The sequence below is a fragment of the Sapajus apella genome, unplaced genomic scaffold (assembly GCF_009761245.1).
Source record: "Sapajus apella isolate SASKATOON/1434 unplaced genomic scaffold, GSC_monkey_1.0 scaffold4, whole genome shotgun sequence".
In the NCBI taxonomy this organism is placed as follows: domain Eukaryota; kingdom Metazoa; phylum Chordata; class Mammalia; order Primates; family Cebidae; genus Sapajus; species Sapajus apella.
The window spans coordinates 14,115,346-14,134,975 of record NW_022436944.1 but is presented as its reverse complement, the minus strand read 5'-3'; the positions used below and the strand labels follow the sequence as shown (position 1 = coordinate 14,134,975).

At 39.3% G+C, this 19,630-nt stretch overlaps 1 protein-coding gene across 2 annotated transcripts in view; it reads left to right on the top strand.

Annotated features, from left to right (window-relative positions):
* ARHGEF26 (Rho guanine nucleotide exchange factor 26) overlaps positions 1–19,630 on the top strand; it is a 128,758-nt gene that overhangs the window by 96,769 nt on the left and 12,359 nt on the right. For both annotated transcript variants that reach the window (XM_032262853.1, XM_032262860.1), the window contains exon 12: positions 13,833–14,042. In XM_032262853.1, the coding sequence (XP_032118744.1) occupies positions 13,833–14,042 (210 nt within the window). The remainder of the gene's footprint in view (positions 1–13,832; positions 14,043–19,630) is intronic.

Sequence of the window (19,630 nt, the reverse complement as noted above, 5' to 3'; positions counted from 1 at the left end):
GCTGGGATTACAGGCATGCACCACCATGCCCAGCTAATTTTTTGTATTTTTAGTAGAGACGGGGTTTCACCATGTTGACCAGGATGGTCTCGATCTCTTGACCTCGTGATCCACCCGCCTCGGCCTCCCAAAGTGCTGGGATTACAGGCTTGAGCCACCGCGCCCGGCCTAACTCTGACTTTTTCTAGGGAACATATTTTATTAAATGCACCCAATACATGTGAGGTTCTACGTAACTATTCCATCTTTTCTAGAATATGAACTTAGAGTGGAAACATAAATCTGTGGTCTGTTATTTCCACATACGAGGGAAATAATGGTGGGCTGAATTGATGGCACGTGGTGAGAGCAGGGGTGGCCCTGGGGTGCAATTGAGGCAAGGTGAAGAGAATTATAGAAACGGATCCCTATGAAAATACAAAATAAATGTCCAAATGTATCATGAAATATTTAATTAAATGCTTGTTCTGAGTTGCTGACTTTATAGCTTAAAAATTCAAACTAAATTGAAACAGATTGAGCTTTTCTTTTTGTTCCTTTTAATCAGACCATATTATGAATTATTTCAGCCAAATGGCTGTCTAGCTGAAATGAAAAGTTAGTATGGTCTTCCCTAAAAAGCCATGATATGAAATGATACATAAAATGCTGATAATTATTTTTCATACTTAGGAAAATACTGTTTCCATATCTGCAAGGAAAAGTTATTTGTCTTACCTGGGGCAGTCTAAATAGTTCTAGTAGCTAAGTAAATTTTATAAATAAAGATTAGAGAAGAATTATAATTTTTCTGTTTTTGTGTTTTGTTGGTTTCCTATGAGATAGCATTTTTTCTTGGCTTTCTCCAGGATGTTTTGTTTTTAGGGGAGAGTAATTATATATGTCTCTCCAAATGCCAGAACTCTTGACTTTTAACATCTTCCAGCTGTTGAAATATTTGTTCTGTCTCAGTGGACCGAGAGCTTTAACTAAACTTTTGAATTAAATGATAAAATGTACGTTGACATTACTAAGCCAATGTTAAGTATAAATGTAATTTTAATTATGATGATTTTTGGTGACTTAATGAAAACACTAAAGGTATTTAAACCAGTACAGTGCGACTTTTGTTCCTGAATTTGCACAGAGCTAGTCAATAAATATAGACTATTGAAAGTTAGAATGAAGGTATATGCTATTCTACTTAGCAGCATACTTTGCCCTTCACAGATGGTTTTCTCATTATATTTAACATTGCTCTCCTAGCTATCCCACATTTATTTGCTCAGGTAAATTTGAACTTGCATTATTAATAAAACAAAGATCAATGAATTTTTTTTTTTAAAGCAAGGTACACAGCTTCAATGGAGAGGACAACCTGAGACCCTAATTTGGCCTTTACCAAAATGAATTTTCTTGCCTTGCCAATTAGTTCATTATATTTCTAGGGTGCTCTTAGGGAATAGTATTGGAGACCTAAATTGTTTATGACCTGAGTATGCGGTGAGGTGACATGCAGACCACAGAAGCTTGATGAACAGACTTGGTTAAAAATGTACAGTATGCCTGACCGTATTTATATGATAGCTTCAAGGAGGTGACTGCAAATGCTTTGCATGCCAGAGGCAACAGTAAAGGAGATACAAAAACCCTGAGCAAGGCAATAATTCAGGCTTGGCTACAAGTTACAGATAAAGGAAAATCACCTGTGCCAGTGCTTGAGTACTGACCTAGCCACCCACTGCCTAATTGTAATTCCAGGTTTCAATCAAGGAACTTAGCTGCTGGGTTTCCAGTGGTTTTCATCTTCAGACAGGTTTTTCAACTACTGGGAAAGGTTGCTCGGGAGGACAGTTACTCTTCCTCCTCTGATCCCGACTGGCAGATGGTTTATACTGAGCACATTCCATAGATTGCTGAGGTGTGTGGCCCCCTCCACTAGCTAGTGCATGTATCACTGCTAGTGCTTGTAAAGCTGGCTTGATGAGTGGCTGTGAGGATGTCTTTGTGAACAGGAATTTTCACTTTTTTAGAACATTAAAAGAAAGTTTATTTTTATTTTTAATTATTTTTTGGAGACAGGACCTTGCTATGTTGCCCATGCTACAGTGCAGTGGCTATTCACAGCCATGATCATAACACATTGCAGCCTCAAACTCCTGGGCTCAAGCAGTCCTTCCACCTCAGCCTCCTGAGTAGCTGGGGCTATGGGTGCATGCCTCACTCTTTAAAAGAAAATTTAATGTTTTCACTAACAATGAGCTGCTAATGAGTCACTATTAATAGTCTGGTTCTACCAAATTTCAAAAAGATACATGATTGACTACTCTGGATGAAAATATGAACACTTTGGTATTTGAAACTTTGACCAGAAGTTATCTGGGTGCTACTGTAAGAGCAGACTTTTCAACCTTGGCATGATGGATGTTTTGGGTGTGAGGATTCTCTGTTTTAGGGGCTGTCCTGTGCAATGTAGGATGTTTTAGCAGCATTCCTAGTCTATATCCACTGTTTGCTCGTAGCAGCCCCCCTCTGCCCTAGTTGTGAGAACCAAAAACATCTCCGGACATTTTTGCCTAATGTCTGCGTGAGGCAAATCACTGCTAATTGAAAACCACAATACTAGCATGGTAGTAAACCAAACCAGCTTTGCCTTTGGAGTAGTGAAGGTGTGTAAATCTATCAGACTGACACAGCAAGAATAGTAATATTGTATTATAAAAGTAATAGATTGTCAAGTTATACTCATAGATTAATGAGTAACATAATATCCAATTTGTGCCTAATAATAACTTACTATATCTAAGACTTATTACAGACTACACCTTCATGTATAACCGTGTGCTCTAAGTACTATTGTCCCTAGTTTTGAAATACAAAACTGAATCCAAACTTAACTAGATTCAAACTCTTAAAAGGTTTATTTGTAAGATATAGTCCCTTCTGTCTGGCTTCGGTCTTCTCCACCAATTTCACCTGAAGCTAAAAGCAAAATTTTCCTTCCTGTATTAGTTTCCTCATTGTGTTAGTTGCTTACAGCTGCTATATTGAAGTGCCACGACCAAAGCGAGTGGCTTAAGACAGACAGAATTTATTGTCTCTCACTTCTGGAGGCCAGGATTATTTCCATTTCACAGATGAAGTCACTGAGGAAAAGAGAGATAAAATATCTTTTTATAGGTCTTTTAGCAGAGCCAGGATTCTAATCTGAGTCTTTGCTTCCAAAGGCCCAATTTCTTTATGTTCATTACTTCTTCATTGTATTTTTCTAGAATATTTCACTTTTTCCCTCATCCTATAAAGATATTGGGGGGAAAAGCATAAAAACGTACACCTTTTTTGTTTTGAGAAACATCTTTTCCAAAGTAAGCTTTTGTTGAGTATTTTTATAGTTTTATGGGTTTTAGGAGAAAACTAGAACCAGTACCAAATCATATTTGCGAGTTTTACTCTACCATTAGCTAATTTAGCGTCAGAAGCTGCAGAAGAGTTTCCCTTTCATAGAATTTCTTTCCTGCCGACTAAGACAGGAGATTTCTACTTCCTGATTTCTGGTGCCATAAATACTGTATATACTGACATAGCTCAAGCCCCATGACATGTTACAAGTTTTCAGGTTTCATAAAAAGGTTTTCAAAATTTTTAAATTTTTTCAGGTTTTATAAAATTTTCTATAATACAAACTACTGGGTTATTATCATAAGGTCAAGGACTTAAGTTTGAACCTGGATTTTCCCAAGTAGTTTGAATACCCAGTGGCTTGAAGGTATACAGCCTCCCTTGAAAGGTTCATGGCCTGGTTTGGTTCCATTTCTTGCTTTTTCCATGAGAAAGCTCTTTCCTATTATAGAAGGCTGAAATCATCTGACATCTGTCTTCATCGGCAGAATAAACTCCTTCCTAGGGAAATTAAGAGTATCTTGGCTAAAGGAAGGGCAGTAAGAATGATTGAAAGCTTTTTTATTCCTGGAACACATGAAACTTGGTTATTCCTGACTATTTTGGTATTGAGTTCTAAATTCAAGATGGCAAGATGGGGTGGAAAAGAAATGACAGCCCTGGTACTTTTTTGCTCCTTTTTTTTCTCACTGTCCTGTGGACTCTTGATTCCTCTGATGTTATGAGGAATATTCCTCTGCATATGTCAGGAGAGTTGGCTTTGCTGTTAAATGTTGAAAGCTGCCACTACTGAGAAGCACAATATCGGTGCCTGGGGTCAGAAAGAACGGAGCTCAAATCCTGGGCAAGTTACTTCTCATCTCTCAGAGCCTCAGTGTTCTCTCTGTAATATGGGGATAATAACATCATCTTCATGGAGTTTCTGTGAGAATTAAATGAGATAATGCACATAAAGCTCTTACTACAGTGAATATGAATAGTCTTGCTAAGTAACTGATATGTGCTATAATTAAGATTATTTTTGATAATTGTGTTTCTCTCTCTAAAGATTTTGCCATAAATCAAATTATTGCCCTTCTGCTTCTAGAATATTTTATTATTTAAAAAGATGATTTTAAACCTTTACATAATTGCTGCCTAGCTGAAGGTATGGCATACTCTGGGACCAGACCTGAATTTATGGCCTCCAGAACAAAAGCAGTTTGGGAATAAATGCCTTTAACTCTGTGCCTTTCCCTCTTCACGAAACCTATGTCAGGCAGCATGTAAGTGAGGAATAACTTTTGATCTACTTTTATTCTTTTATAAATTGGTGTAAATCGTGTACACGTTGTAGTAGCAGTTTTTTTGCACTATTCCTCACAGTGATTAGGAGACACTATAACATGGTGGTTGAAAAAAGTAAAATAAATAGTAAATTTTTCCTTTCTGTTGACCTAAGTCAGTGGTGCGGTGCTCCTGAGTTGAAGTGTGGGGTTGCTCTATAATTTGGATAGCCTTGTTACCCACTTAAGAAGCTGCCTGCCTGCTCTTCAGGGCTTGCTTACTTCTGCTTATCCCAGGGAGAGAGCTTCAGTAAGGTGCTAACAGCCTCTCAGAACTGTCCATCTCCTCTTTGTCAAGGACTATGGGTTCAGAGCATCCCTTGGGCAACCACAGAGGTGCTGGGCTGTGGTATCTGGTGGTCCATGGTGACAGGAATGGGGCTTCCTGGCCCTTTTCTGGGTCATTGGCTGTCTTTTTTGGTGGTGGTGAATCACAACAGATCCTTATCATATTGATGAATGGGGATCTCATCTCCACTATTTGTTATATTATTAACAATAAAATGGGATGTGTGTGGCATGTTAGACTTCAGAATTATCTGGAGGAAATGAGCAAGTAGGGCTATTTGAAATCTGTTTCTGGATAAATATTGTGCCTTGTTTTACTGGTCTGAGCACTTGCCAAATTGTGGATTTCTTGACATGAGTATTCAGCTCTAATTATGCTTGGTTTACCTGCAGATTTGCAAAACACATATAATTATTGGGCTTTTAACAAAATGCCAGCAATTTAAATGGATGGCATTCTGTTGGGAAAATTAAAAAAAACATTAGCTGATATTTTACTAAGTATTTACTATAAGTCAGGCATGATTGTAAAAGCCTTATACACAATGAGGTAATAAATGGATTATCTCATTTAATCCTCCCAACAATCCAGTGAGTCTGGTGTTATTATTCCCACTTTACAGATGAGAAAACTAAAGCACAGAGAGGATCAGTAACTTCTTTGGGTTCACAAAGCCAGTGAGTGATAGAATTGGGTTTCTCAGACATTCCAAATCATGGGTGTACTTTTTTTTACCTGCTGTGCCGTACTCCATTTCTTTAAAATTGTATGGTATTCCACCAAAAACATGTTAGCAGTATAATTCTAAAACCAAGCTGTAAAATGGAAATCAACCTCAGTCATGTGAAAAAATTTTTTAATCTCTTAAAATAAATTTCAGCATAAATTAAACGTCCTCCATCTCAGCAAAGTTTGACTAGTATTTAAGCACAAGATCAAGTATGAGGGTTTAGGAATCATGCTTTTTAGGAGAAGGGAAACAAGCTGAAATCTACAGAACAGTTTTTCTAATACATATGGATGAATTTCCTTTGAGCTTATAAAACCCCAACTCCTGTGTATCCAGTTAAATTCTTCAGAGGAATTTAATGTAAGATAGTCTAGAAGAGGAGCTTGGAGAGTGTTCCCAAAGAAGAATGACATAGAAAATTCACAAAAGGCATTAGAAGATGAGTTTTAGGATTCACAGTTGCTCAGTGTCACTAGATTCTGTACACACACAAAGAGAAATAATAGCAAAATCCGGTTGTTTGATTTGGTGGGGTGATGGGCCGTGGTAGCCTTGGGAATCCACTTCACAGGCCTGTAAGCACAAGGATCTGAAGAACGCAGGCAGTTGCTAACTCAGGAGACACTTTTCATGGCACCAGCACATTCTAGTAAAGATTTTTTTTCAGGACAGAGAAGCTGTGTGAATGTTTTAAAAGCCTATGGAAAGGCAAGTACTGAATAGGTAAAAATAAATGGCATTATTTTGAGAATATATGCCAAAAATCATATAATATTGATGTTAGTGACAAATCTCAAAGCATCTTTCTTTTAAATCAAACGTTTCTACAAAAGGAACAACTGGAAGTGCTGCGTGGGTTTCCATTTGTCAGATATGGACCATAAAAGAGAGTTCTAAAACAACGTAAGGGGTTGTGTGAGACTTATACTTACAGCTGGGGCTAAGCGATGTGGGTTGTGGGAAAACTGGCTTGTGCAGTCTAATCCTCTCCCTTGCCTCCCCATCACCATCCTACCCTTCACCCTCCTGGGTTCATCTTGGTAAGGTAGCCTGTTTCTCATTCCTGTTCATCCGTGTTTAAGTACCTAAAATGCTTGCTAATAAGGGTTAAGATGAGAGCTCGCTCTAAGATGGTATATACATGTTTAAACAGCACCTCTCTGACCACAATGCAGGCCCTTATAGGTCTGTATCCAGCAGAAAGACCTGTCTTGTTACTCACTTCTTCACAACTCTTACCCACCCAGAGCTTGGGTCCAAGGAAATATCCTGGTTTTAGGAGTGAGATTGGGATCCACTTTTAAAAACGATTTGATATGTTTCCTCAAACATCCTAATATTATTTATTGATTAATCCATTATTATTTCAGAGATTTGAAATGTCACCTCTGTGGTATGTCCTTGATCTCCAGACATGTCTGTGTCAACTCGTGAACCCACTATTCTGCTTCACTAATCCATCAGTCAACTGATGCCCTTGTCCCAGTCTTTGAATTTCTGCAGCTTTATAGTATGTTTGAATACATCGTAAGGCTAGTTTATTCTTTCTTTCCACAATCTTTCTGGCTATTTCTGCATGTTTATTTTTTTCTGTGGTTTATAATCAACTATTTCCATTCCCTGCCATCTCTCAAAAAACCCTTACTTGTGTTTTCCTTGGATTGTGTTTAAATTATATATTAATTTAGGAAGAATTGATATCTATAATATCAAGCTATTCTATCCATTAATTTGGGTCTTGTTCTAAAGTTGTTTAAAATTGTCTATGTACAGAAGAAACCTGTTAAGTTTAATCCTAAATATATTATGGGTTTTGTGGCTATCATAAAGTGACATCTTTATTTTATATTCTAACTGGGTGTTATTCATTTATGGAAAAAGCCTTTTTTTTTTTTTTTTTTTTTTTTTAAGATGGAGTTTTGCTTTTGTTGCCCAGGCCAGAGTGCAATGGCACAATCTCAGCTCACCACACCTCCACCTTCCAGGTTCAAGCAATTGTCCTGCCTCAGCCTCCTGAGTAGCTGGGATTACAGGCATGTGCCACCACTCCCGGCTAATTTTGTATTTTTAGTAGAGACAGGGTTTCACCATGTTGGTCAGGCTGGTCTCGAACTCCCGATCTCAGGTGATCTGCCTGTTTTGGCCTCCCAAAGTGCGGGGATTACAGGTGTAAGCCACTGCACCCAGCAGAAAAAGCCATTTTTTTAAACACCTAATCACTTTACTGAATTCAGTCTCACTTGATAGTGTATTTTCAGTCAGTGATGTCATCTGCAGAGAATTAATTGTTAGAGGGCAGAAAAGGCATTCCATTATCAGGACTTCAGTTGCTTCCTTAAGGAGCCACAGACACCTAGAGTGATGACAGCAGTCACGTCTATGTATTTTTAATTAAATTATTTTTTTTTACTTGTAAAATGATTCAACCTTGTAAAAAATTATCAAATACAAACATACCTATAATCCATACTTAACAGATACTAACTTTTTGCCATATTAGAGTCAGATCCCCCTTTTTTTTTTTTAACAAAAAAATATATAAAACACTTCAGATTGGCAGGTCACAGTGGTTCACGCCTGTAATCCCAGCACTTTGGGAGACCGAGGTGGGTGGATTGCTTGAGGTCAGGAGTTCGAGACCAGCCTGGCCAACATGGTGAAACCCTGTCTTTAAAAATAAAATAAAAATAAAAAAATAAAAACACTTCAGATTACCTAAAGTTCTTCCACCATCAGCCCTTCTTCCTCTTCTTCCCCAGAGTACCTGCTCTGCTGAAGTTGGCATCTCTTATTCCTGTGCAAACTACTGCATATGCATATATGTAGCTTTGGTATTTTAAAAATGTATGCAAGTTATATGCAAATTTTAAATGCCTTCCTGATTTCAAGGTAATAAATATATGCTAAGTATGAAAATTCTAACCTTTATAGAAATTATGGGACAGAAACTTAAAGGGCTACATAAGAATCTCCTTAAGAAAGCCACTGCTAACAATAAGGTGTATCATTTTTCTGCCCTTGATATTATGCTGCGTGTAGTAGAACCAAACACTGTCTGACCTGCTTAACAAAGAATGCCTTCCAGAGGAAAAACACAATTAGAATATGTGTTTATCATCATATCCTTTTCTCTACTAGTAGTTCTTTATTTTGTTAAAAGCCAGAAAAGAAAGAAATCTCAACAAAGGTTACTAGGACCTTAAGTGGATTTCAACAGAGGAACCCATCACTGTTTACACTCCAAGCAACAGATTTACATAGATTTGATTCAGTCGAAGCACCTGATAGGAGCCACTGCTTTCACAATGCAGATGCCTTGATGAGCACATATAAGACAATCAAAGGAAGTCTCCATATAAACTTCTCCATGCAAGGAAAGATGGTTTTTCCATTTGCCCTTTTCTGAGCACTTTAACTTCCTCGTTACATGTTCCAAATTGTTTCAGAGGCTATGTAAACCATATGTTTCTTAAATGATAGAGACAAATATGGGGAAGTCTGATTAGCATCAGCTTCCCTCAGGAAAGGAGTTTCTTTCCCAACCCTGTTTAGCCTGCTCCACACTTATTAGACATGCGTAAGTAAGCAGAGGTGGGAAATGGGCTTTAAATAGGTGCACCTAGCTATAGAGGGTCCTCTCCTCTTTCTACTGAACACACGTTTTAACCGTCACTCTCTATTAAGAAGATAGTAGGTATTGGCTGACAGTAAGAACGAATTTCATTGAGTTTATCAGTAATCATTCAAATCTTCATGAGATAAAGTGTGTAAGTGTGTATGTGCATGTGTGAGAACATCAAGAGCTAGCAAGCAAGAGTGAGATGCTTTTCAATTTTTGTTCTTTTTTTCAGTTCTTTTCTTTCTTCTTCTTCTTCTTTTTTTTTTTTTCTTGAGACAGAGTCTCGCTTTGTTGCCAGGCTGCTGGAGAGCAGTGGCTCCATCTCAGCTCACTGCAACCTTCACCCACCGGGTTCAAGCAATTCTCCTGCCTCAGCCTCCCAAGTAACTGGGGCTACAGGTTCACACCACCACGCCCGGCTAATTTTTGTATTTTTAGTAGAGATGGAGTTTCACCATGTTGTCAGGGTGGTCTCAATCTCTTGACCTTAAAGTGCTGGGATTACAGGCACAAGCCACTGCTCCCAGCCTCGGTTTTTTTTTTTTTCTTTCAGTTTTTGTCCCACTGGGTTTGAATTAGGTATCCAATAAAGATAAATCTTTTACTTCACTACTATTAAATGGAATTGTTTCTTTTTTTATTAGAGCCCCTAAAAGAGCAGTAAAGGTATAAACACCTACATTATTTATTACGTAATACAGAAGTTTGCTGGCCTAGATCAAATAACAGTATTGGATATTGGATGATTGGTAGTAAATCACTTTTAAAACAAACAAACAAACAAAAAGGGCCGGGCACCGTGGCTCGCGCCTGGAATCCCAGCACTTTGGGAGGCCGAGGTGTGCGAATCACAAGGTCAGGAGTTAGAGACTAGCCTGGCCAACATGGTGAAGCCCCCTCTCTACTAAAAATACACAAAATTTGTTGGACGTAGTGGCAAGCGCCTGTAATCCCAGCTACTTGTGAGGCTGAGGCAGGAGAATCGCTTAAACCCATGAGGCAGAGGTAGCAATGAGCCAAGATCACACCACTGCACTCCAGCCCTGGCTACAGGGTGAGACTCCCATCTCAAAAAACAAAACAAAAAAGGCCAACATGTTTCCTGCATTTTATATTGGACTTAGAAGTCCAGTGGACCAAAATCCTTGTTCAGGTGTATTTAATGACACACTTATGCAGATGTGTGGAAATAAATACTTGAGGTGAAATCATATAGCTATGATTAGAGCCGCCAGTTTATCATTCAAACTGGACATTTGAGAGGACTGTAGGCATAAACTGAGCCCAGCAGCCACCCTGGCTCTTAATCAGTGACATTGTAGTTGTCATTGCTTAAGAGAACAACTAATAAACATTTAAAAACATCTACTTCTGTCTTTATCCCCAAAAGACAAAAATTTAAAGCATTGATGGCTCTTGAATGAGAAAACAAAACTGGGTGGACACAGTGGCTCATGCCTGTAATCCCAGCACTTTGGGAGGTCAATCACTTGAGGTTAGGAGTTTCAGACCAGCCTGGCCAACATGGTGAAACCCTGTCTCTACTAAAAATACAAAAATTAGCCACATGAGGTGGCACATGCCTGTAATCCCAGCTACATGGAGGCTGAGGCAGGAGAATTGCTTAAACCTGGGTGGAGGTTGCATTGAGCCGAGAGTGCACCACTGCACTTCAGCCTGGCAACAGAGTGAGACTCCATCTCAAAAAAACAAAACAAAAAAACCTTAAGTAGTTTATTCATATTAGCTTATATTCATTTTCTGTAAACCCTCGGTCTTGAATTCTATTGGAATGACTTGATAGGTGAAACCACTTTATGTTGACAACTTTTTGGAACTTGAGTCATCTCAAATGATGACTTTTTAGCATATACATTTCTTTGACTTCTATTTCTTTCGAAATACCTACGATACCTATGCACATGTCATTGTTTAGGGCCTTACCCCACGTTCACAATATTAAGTTGCTTCCATTTCTGTTTCTGAAGCGGAATTGTTTTTAAGTGGAAACAGGTGCCTTTGACTAACAGGTTATCTTTTTTAACTTGTAAATTGGACCAAAAGAGTAATCAGAAGAGGCAGAGAGAAAATGGTAACAAGGAAGCCTCAGTTCATCTTTTTCTCTTGTTTTTGATGCTGTTGCTGTTGAGGTTTTGTTATGTTTGCCGCTTTACCTGGTTTTGGGGTTTTATACTGAGTTCTGCGCTGTTAAATGCATGTCTGATATAATATCTATACAACATTATAAACTTGCTCTATGCTGCTAAAAATTGACTGCTTTGTTTCTATAAACCTATTCTTTTAAGAAATAACCATATTTGTTTGTAAAGTGTATTATTCAGCTTCCTCTTTGTAAACATCACATCTGCTTTGATAAGTCTTATTTTGGATGTAACAAATATTTGACATATCCAGGTGTGGGTGTGCTGGTCTGTAGGCAATCTCAGGAGAGTTTTGGAGATAATCATGCCACACAAACTTTTAGTTAATACAGATTACTATCCTAGGAACAATTAGGCTTGATCAGAAGGCAGTATTTTGCTTTTATAGATAACTGCATTTACTGTTTTTTGAGGGGAGAATTTATCAAACTAAATTTTAGAAAAGATTACAGTTTTTCAAGGAACATTACAAAGGAGTGGTTGACAGATATCCACTGCTGAGTAAAATTAATTCCAAGAAATCTTGAGCAAAGTGTCCTGTTTTGAAATTCCTAGTGTACTTGATTAGGTACAAGTATTTTTCTTTTCTCTAAGCTCCCCTGACTTCATGCATTTGCATTCATTATTAAATGAGGTAATTATTTCATGTTCCTAGAGTATATTAGAATTTATTGCATATTCATCCACTATGTGACAATTATTTATTGAGTGCTCCCATGTTTAGCTGCAAGGGTGCGGGTGCAGAATGGAGGAAAAGCTGTATATAACCAGGTTTGGGATTTGCTAGGCAAGTACTATCAAGGAGATAAACATGTATGCAAGACATAATTATAACTAAGTGCCAAGAAATCCAAGCTAGGTAATTTAATATGCAGGAACAAGAGGATATGAGGGAATTAAGGATGGCAGGGAAAGGTTGTAGGGTCAGTGGGTTGCAAGAACTGGTGGGTTAAATAATGGTTGGTGTTGAGGACTAGAGGAGGTGAGTTGGAAAGAAAGGCTGTGCTGGTTAGAGAGTGGTGTGTTTGATACTGGCATTACAGAGAGGTTGTAGTTGATGGTGATGACAAGGACTAAGGTACAACCATGGATTTGTGGGTGAAGTAGAGTAGAAAACAAGATCATGGGAGGAGAATAAGTCAGAGAATTGAGGGCACAGGGTAATGGAAAGATCCTTTACATGGGAATTCAAGAAGAAAGTAGTGTTGGGGACTTGATGTAGATGATGAGAGAGAGAGAGAGAGAGAATGAGAGAGAGAGAGAGAGAGAGAGTGTGTGTGTGTGTGTGTGTGTGTGTGTGTTTGTTTGTCTATGAAGAAGTGTTGTGGACAGAGAGCCAGCAATAAAACTCAAGGGGGAGGATTGGGAATGATCCAGAGGTCTATAGATGACTATGGTTATGAGTTAGAGACTGATGGCATGAGCTTCAAAGCTGATGTTTTTTCGGGAGGAGGAAGTGATGATTGTATAGAAGCAAGAATAAAAAGCAGGCAGGCAGAGAGCTCTCAGGAGATGCCTTGTCCTGTAGGGAGAGCCAAGTTTCTTTTAAGGCAAGAATGTGAAGGGAAGGTTCAGGGATGGGGCCAAGTATTTAGAAGACTTTACTGCATTCCCTAAATGAGGAAATTGCATTCCCAGAGGGCATGGTGGAAGGTGTTCAGGATCAGCTGAGGAGTGGAAAAAGGTGGAGTGTAGGAGAATGAAGGATATTGGAGTGGGGGGGGGGTCCTGAGTCTAAGTGGGAATAGAGAGTGTGTTGGGATTAGTCCTGGTGGTTTCTGAAACAGGTGGTGAGGCTCTGGGTGTGGGACAGAAGAATGGGTTGGGTGTCTTGCCAGAAACAAGCAGACCTCTGGGGCTCTTCTCTCCAATGCATGATCATTTGGAGATGGGTGTTTTAGGGGTAAGGTCTTGTTACCCAGAGCATGAGTAGATTTGGGGCTTATTTTGCAAATGGAGATGTGGAAGCTGGGGAGGTATACCAGCTACAACATTACCAAGATGGATGCAAGGATCACATAACAGTTCCAGGATGATGTCAAATGAAACCCAGAGGGTTTTATTTTTTATTTATTTTTTATTTCTTTTATACTTGAAATGCAATTTAGTATTTACATACATAAAAATAGTAATTAGGTTTAATTGGAGGGGGTTACATTGAATCATAATCAGTAGATAGAATTCCAATTCATATTTTAAAATAAGTCATTCTCTCCCTCTCCTTCATGCCTACTCTTTGCCATTTCCACCAAAATGTGCCTTGAAAACTGACAGTGTCACAGTCTTATCTGCTGAATAATTGACATGTTCTTTTCCCTTTCCTTTATAGTGAAGAAAGTTACAACGTCAATGATTATTCCTTAAGAGATCAGCTATTGGTAGAATCTTGTGACAATGAAGAGCTTAATTCTTCTCCAGGAAAGAACAGCTCCACAATGCTTTATTCAAGACAGAGCTCTGCCAGTCACCTCTTTACTCTGACAGTTCTTAGTAACCATGCGAATGAGAAAGTGGAAATGCTGCTAGGAGCTGAGACCCAGTAAGTATATGTGGGAAAAGGATCCGAAATATCTGGTAGTATCTCCCTGACCTGATTTCCTTTGGTTTACAGACTCCCTAAAACAGCAGCTACTTTTCATGTTTTTGTTGAGCACCTACTATTTGCTAAGCATGACCACTGGGTGCTTTTTTACACTGGGTGCTTTTTTTATTCTGCTCTTTTCATTATAATCTTCTTACAGGAGATGAATGTTGTTATTTTTGTCCCTATAACTCCTGATAGGCTGGGCATGGTGGCTCACACCTATAATCCTAGCACTTTGGGAGGCTGAGGCGGGTGGATCACCTGAGGTTGGGAATTTGAGACCAGCATGATCAACATGGAGAAACCCTGATCTCTACTAAAAATAAATTAGCTGGGTGAGGTGGCACATACCTGTAATCCCAACTACTTGTGAGGCTGAGGTAGGAGAATCGATTGAACTTGGGAGGTGGAGATTGTGGTGAGCCAAGACGTCGCTATTGCACTCCAGCCTAGGCAACAAGAGTGAAACTGTGTCTAAAAAAATAATAAAAAAAAAAAAGTCCTGATAGATACACTGTGCTTTAGATGATGTTTTTATTTTTATAGAGTGGTTCAAGAATAATTTTACCTTTTTCGTTCACAAAAAGATGACACACTATCCTTGGGGAATATGACTCAACTGGTAGCTTGAGTCTAGGCCATAAGCCTTCTTAGGTAATGGAATTGAGATCATTTCTCACTCACCTGCCTTCAACCAGAAAGCAGAAAGCCCAATGATTTCTGTCAAAAGAGCTACTCAGTTTACAAAAATATGCCAGTAAATCCTCTTTCTTTTTTTTTTTTTTGAGACGGAGTTTCGCTCTTGTTACCCAGGCTGGAGTGCAATGGTGCGATCTCGGCTCACCGCAACCTCTGCCTCCTGGGTTCAGGCAATTCTCCTGCCTCAGCCTCCTGAGTGGCTGGGATTACAGGCACGCGCCACCATGCCCAGCTGATTTTTTTTTGTAGTTTTAGTAGAGACGGGGTTTCACCGTGTTCACCAGGATGGTCTCGATCTCTTGACCTCGTGATCCACCCGCCTCGGCCTCCCAAAGTGCTGGGATTACAGGCGTGAGCCACCGCGCCCGGCCAGTAAATCCTCTTTCTAATCCAGAGTTTATACAAGAGCAAGACAGGCATCCTGTTTGTGCCTGCAGTTTCTCCAGTGGTTAGGATGCAGTTAGTTCTCATGTTGGATGAGCTGGGGTGGGTTTAACTTTCAAGTCCACCTCAGTGATTATTTTTGGTCCACTTAGGGATTGTTGACCAATTTATTTGTTTGGAAATGAGAAACTTCCGTTTGCAATAATCATCAATATTCTGTTGGGTCAGAGAGTGGAACAGTGGAGGGAAAGGAGAAATTCCCCAATTCTTTGTCCTCTCAAATTCCTGCCTTCCACTCCATCTCTGCCAAGGTTCCTAAATGGTGTGGTTAAAATGGATCAGCAGCTGGTGAATAACAACCCTAAAACTGTAGCAAGATCTTAGAGAAAGTGATCCCAAAGAGATATCTTTAAGAGTGATTATAGAGCCGGGCATGGTGACCCATGACTCTAATCCCAGTACTGTGGGAGGCCGAGGCAGGTGGATTACCTGAGGTCCGGAGTTCGAGATCAGCCAGACCAGTATGGAGAAACCCTTACTAGAAATACAAAATTAGTCAGGCATGGTGGTACATGCCTGTAATCCCAGCTACTCGGGAGGCTGAGGAAGGAGAATCGCTTGAACCTTGGAAGTGGAGGTTGCCGTGTAGCCGAGATCAAGCCATTGCACTCCAGCCTGGGCAACAAGAGTGAAACTCCGCCTCAAAAAAAAAAAAAAAAAAAAAAAAAAAAAAAAAGTGATTTTAACAGTGTTCCTAGATGAATAAAGGGAATATTAAAGAAAAATTATTCAAAGACACTTGCTAAAGCACACTAAGGCAGCCTTTATTCAAGACCATCCTAATAGGTTCAAGGACCATCGCAACAAGATCTTGCAGTGCAGGAGAGAGATTGAACTGAGCTCTGAATACAGCATGGTCAAGTGGGAATTTATAGCCATGGAGCAGGTTGGAGGTCCATGGGTGGAAAATTACTAAGAGGAAATATCAGGGTTAAGGGAGATTCTGGCTAAACTAACCGAACAGGATTCTTGCTGACGACAGGCCAGGGTGATTAGACATCATAACCTGTGGGATGATGGAGAATAATGAATCTTATCAGATATTGAGGATGGGGTGGGGGATATTCTTGCAAAACTGAGTTAGTAGAGTTCTTTGCTAAAACTGGATTTTATGAAGAACTGTACAGATGAGCCTGGGAGAAGGTACAGAAGTCTAACTAAAGTTTGGCCAAGCAAAGAATCTTTATCAAGAGACTTAAAAAAATGTGAAAATTACAAGGCATCCACATAAAATGTCAAAATTTTTAACATCTTTTGGCCCTAGAAGTAACATTTCACAGGCTGGAGAACACCAAGGACAGGTTGGTGAAAGCTATAGAATATTCCAAGTGAACTGGAGAGTTCACCAAGGTATTGAAAAAATGAATATATTTCATAAGGCTACAGCTACCATAGATAGTGATTCCTCTGATGGATCTTGGCAAAGTAAATTAAAAGCCTTCTGGAAAAGATTCATCTTGTAGATTTCATCAAAAACATTCATAATTCCTGGGAGGAGATCAACATACCAATATGAACAGGAGTTGGGAAAAGTCGATTCCAACTCTCATGGATGACTTTGAGGGGTTCAAGACTTCAGGAGGAAGCAACCGCAGATGCAATGGAAATAGCGAGAGAACTAGGTTTAGAAGAGAACCCTGAAGATGCAACTGAATTGCTGCAATCTCATAATAAAACTTGAACGAATGAGGATTTGCTTCTTCAGGTTGAGCAAAGAAAGTGAAGATGCCACGAACATCATTGAAATGACAGCAAAGGATTTAGAATATTACGTAAGCTGAACTGATAAACCAGTGGCAAAGTTTGAGGATTGTCTCCAATGTTGCAAGAAGTTCTGCAGAGGGTAAAATACTATCAAACAGCATTGCATGCTATACAGAAATCTTTCAGGAATGAAAGAGTCAATTGATGTAGCAAACTTCATTGTCATCTTAATTTAAGAAACTACCACAGCGACCCAAACCTTCAGCAACCATCACCCTAGTTAGCAACCATAAAAAAAAAAAAAAAAAAAAAGGGAGCTTCATCCTCATGTGTTTGTTTACAAAGCAAAAAAATGCCTTTATCTGAGGTCCCAGAGTTCTTCCACTGAAGGTGCTGAAAAGCGCTGATGGCATTCCAAGCATGCCCCTCTGTGTTTGTGGCTCAGGGGAGGTGAGCTTGGGTGAGAGTGTGCTTGCTGCTCTGTGAGGTGACCAACAAATGATACACCCAAGACCAGGGCCAAGGGGATGCATTGCTTGAACTCCAAAAGTGGTTTAAACCCCTTCACCAGTGAGGACAAACCTAGACTTTCTTTGTGTGGGGAAACATCTCTTAAAAACAGAATTTTTAGTATGCTTGTGCTTTGGATATTATATGACTTTAAGGACGAGAACAGCTTAAACACTTGGGAGATTAGTACTTTTCCAGTGTTACAGAGAATTCTCAGAAACTAGAGACTTCCCTTTCCCCATATCATTAGTAATGGTGAAAGTGTTGCTGGTTTTGCCTTGTGTTTTCCTTTTCTTCCAGTTTACAAGGATTGTTTGTTTTCTTTATTCAGGCTTGCCAACATCTCAACAGAGATTTTCCTGACTGCCTCATTCATAATTTATGTAATCTCCACCACTCGTTTCTGAGATTATTCCAAGAGAGTAGGAGGTGAACTGACATGTTCAGTTTATTTCACGCCAAGGCTAGATCCTTTCCTGGGACATTCTGTAGCATTTGTTCCATCTTTTTGCCTTTCACTCTTGCCAAAGACTGAATAGTTGTTCATTTCCTCAATCAGACATGTTCTCAGAATATTTAGTCATGTCACTTGTAAACCCGTGGGTCTGACTCATATTTGTAGTTCTTTAATTAATTGCATGAGGACATTCCAGAAGTGGCATGGAACAGAGGTCTCCCTGGGTACAGAAGGAGTGACTCTCTCATTCTCTTTGCCCTCACCCTCAATTACAGTTGAGAAGTAAATAAATGGACATGCTTGCTTGCTTTTTTTTTTTTTTTTTTTTTTTTTTTGAGACCGGTTTAACTCTTGTTGCCCAGGCTGGAGTGCAATGGTGTGATCTTGGCTCACCACAATCTCTGCCTCCCAATTTGAAGTGATTCTCCTTCCTCAGCCTCCTGAGTAGCTGGGATTACAGGCATGTACCACCATGCCCGGCTAATTTTCTATTTTTAGTAGAGGCAAGTTTTCTCCATGTTGGTCAGGCTGGTCTCGAACTCCCGACCTCAAGTGATCCGCCCACCTTGGCCTCCCAAAGTGCTGGGACTACAGGTGTGAGCCACTGCTCCCGGCCCCAGACATGCTTTCATTGGTGTTGAAAAAATAGCAACCAAACACTCAACTTTCCTTAAAAAAAAAAAAAAAGGCTATTTAAAAACCTGGCAAATTGTTACGTGCCATATTTGGAAATATAGCTCTGGGCTTCCTAGTTTTGAGCAGTTAGAGTTTTGATCTGCATAGAATTTGCTTCCAAGATTCGTGAAAGGCATCAATAAGTATATGTTGTTTAGGTTTTCTTTTCTCTCTTATTTGATTAATATGGCTCATTAATCAAGAAAAACAAGGTTTTCACTACTACTCTGGCCTTAAGTCATTGAAGAACTTAAGACCAGTCAGGTAGATATTTTCACTACTTACTCTTTGACCTGTAGAATAATGAATTTTACACCTGATTATTTACCTCCTTTGAAAAACTAGAGGCCACCTGAGGATATTTGACATGTAAAATCAGCAGTAGGAGGGGTGCAGCTGTTTGGCACAAGAACAATTTAACTTCATAAGACAGTAAAATTGTGGAAGAAAAATCAGTGGCTTTGATTACATAAAGAATGCAGAAATGCTTATCAAAAGGAGATGGGGCAAACAGCAAGCATCTGGGATGTGCCAGGTACCAAGCCAGCTATAGAACATGACAAAGGGACCCATGGGTGTTTCTAGAGGAAAATAGACTTTTGAGCTGAAGAAAGCTTATAGATACGGGTGGTCAGACATTTTGGTTTTCCCAGAATCACTAGTTCAAGTTTAGGTCTGTTTTCCTGGTGAAATTATGAATGATACTCTTTTTGACTCTCAGAAGGTTCTTGAAGAATGAAATATATGGTGACCCTAATTATGTATAATTATAATATTATAAAATAAAACTAAATTATAAATATATACACATATTTTTAATTATATATATGGTTCAGCTCTCTTATTTTCTTCCCCTATGTGAAGTGAGACTCACAAAGGCCATACAGGAAGTGAGTTATTGCCAAAGCTGGAGCTAGAATCTGGCCTTCCTGACAGTCTAGCACTGTTTCTAGTCTTCCTATTATCACTGTTTCTAGTAATAAATTTTAATCTTTTTACAAAGAAGCTGCCAGCCAGTAGGCTGTTCCACCCCTACTTCGCTGCTCAGTTTGGC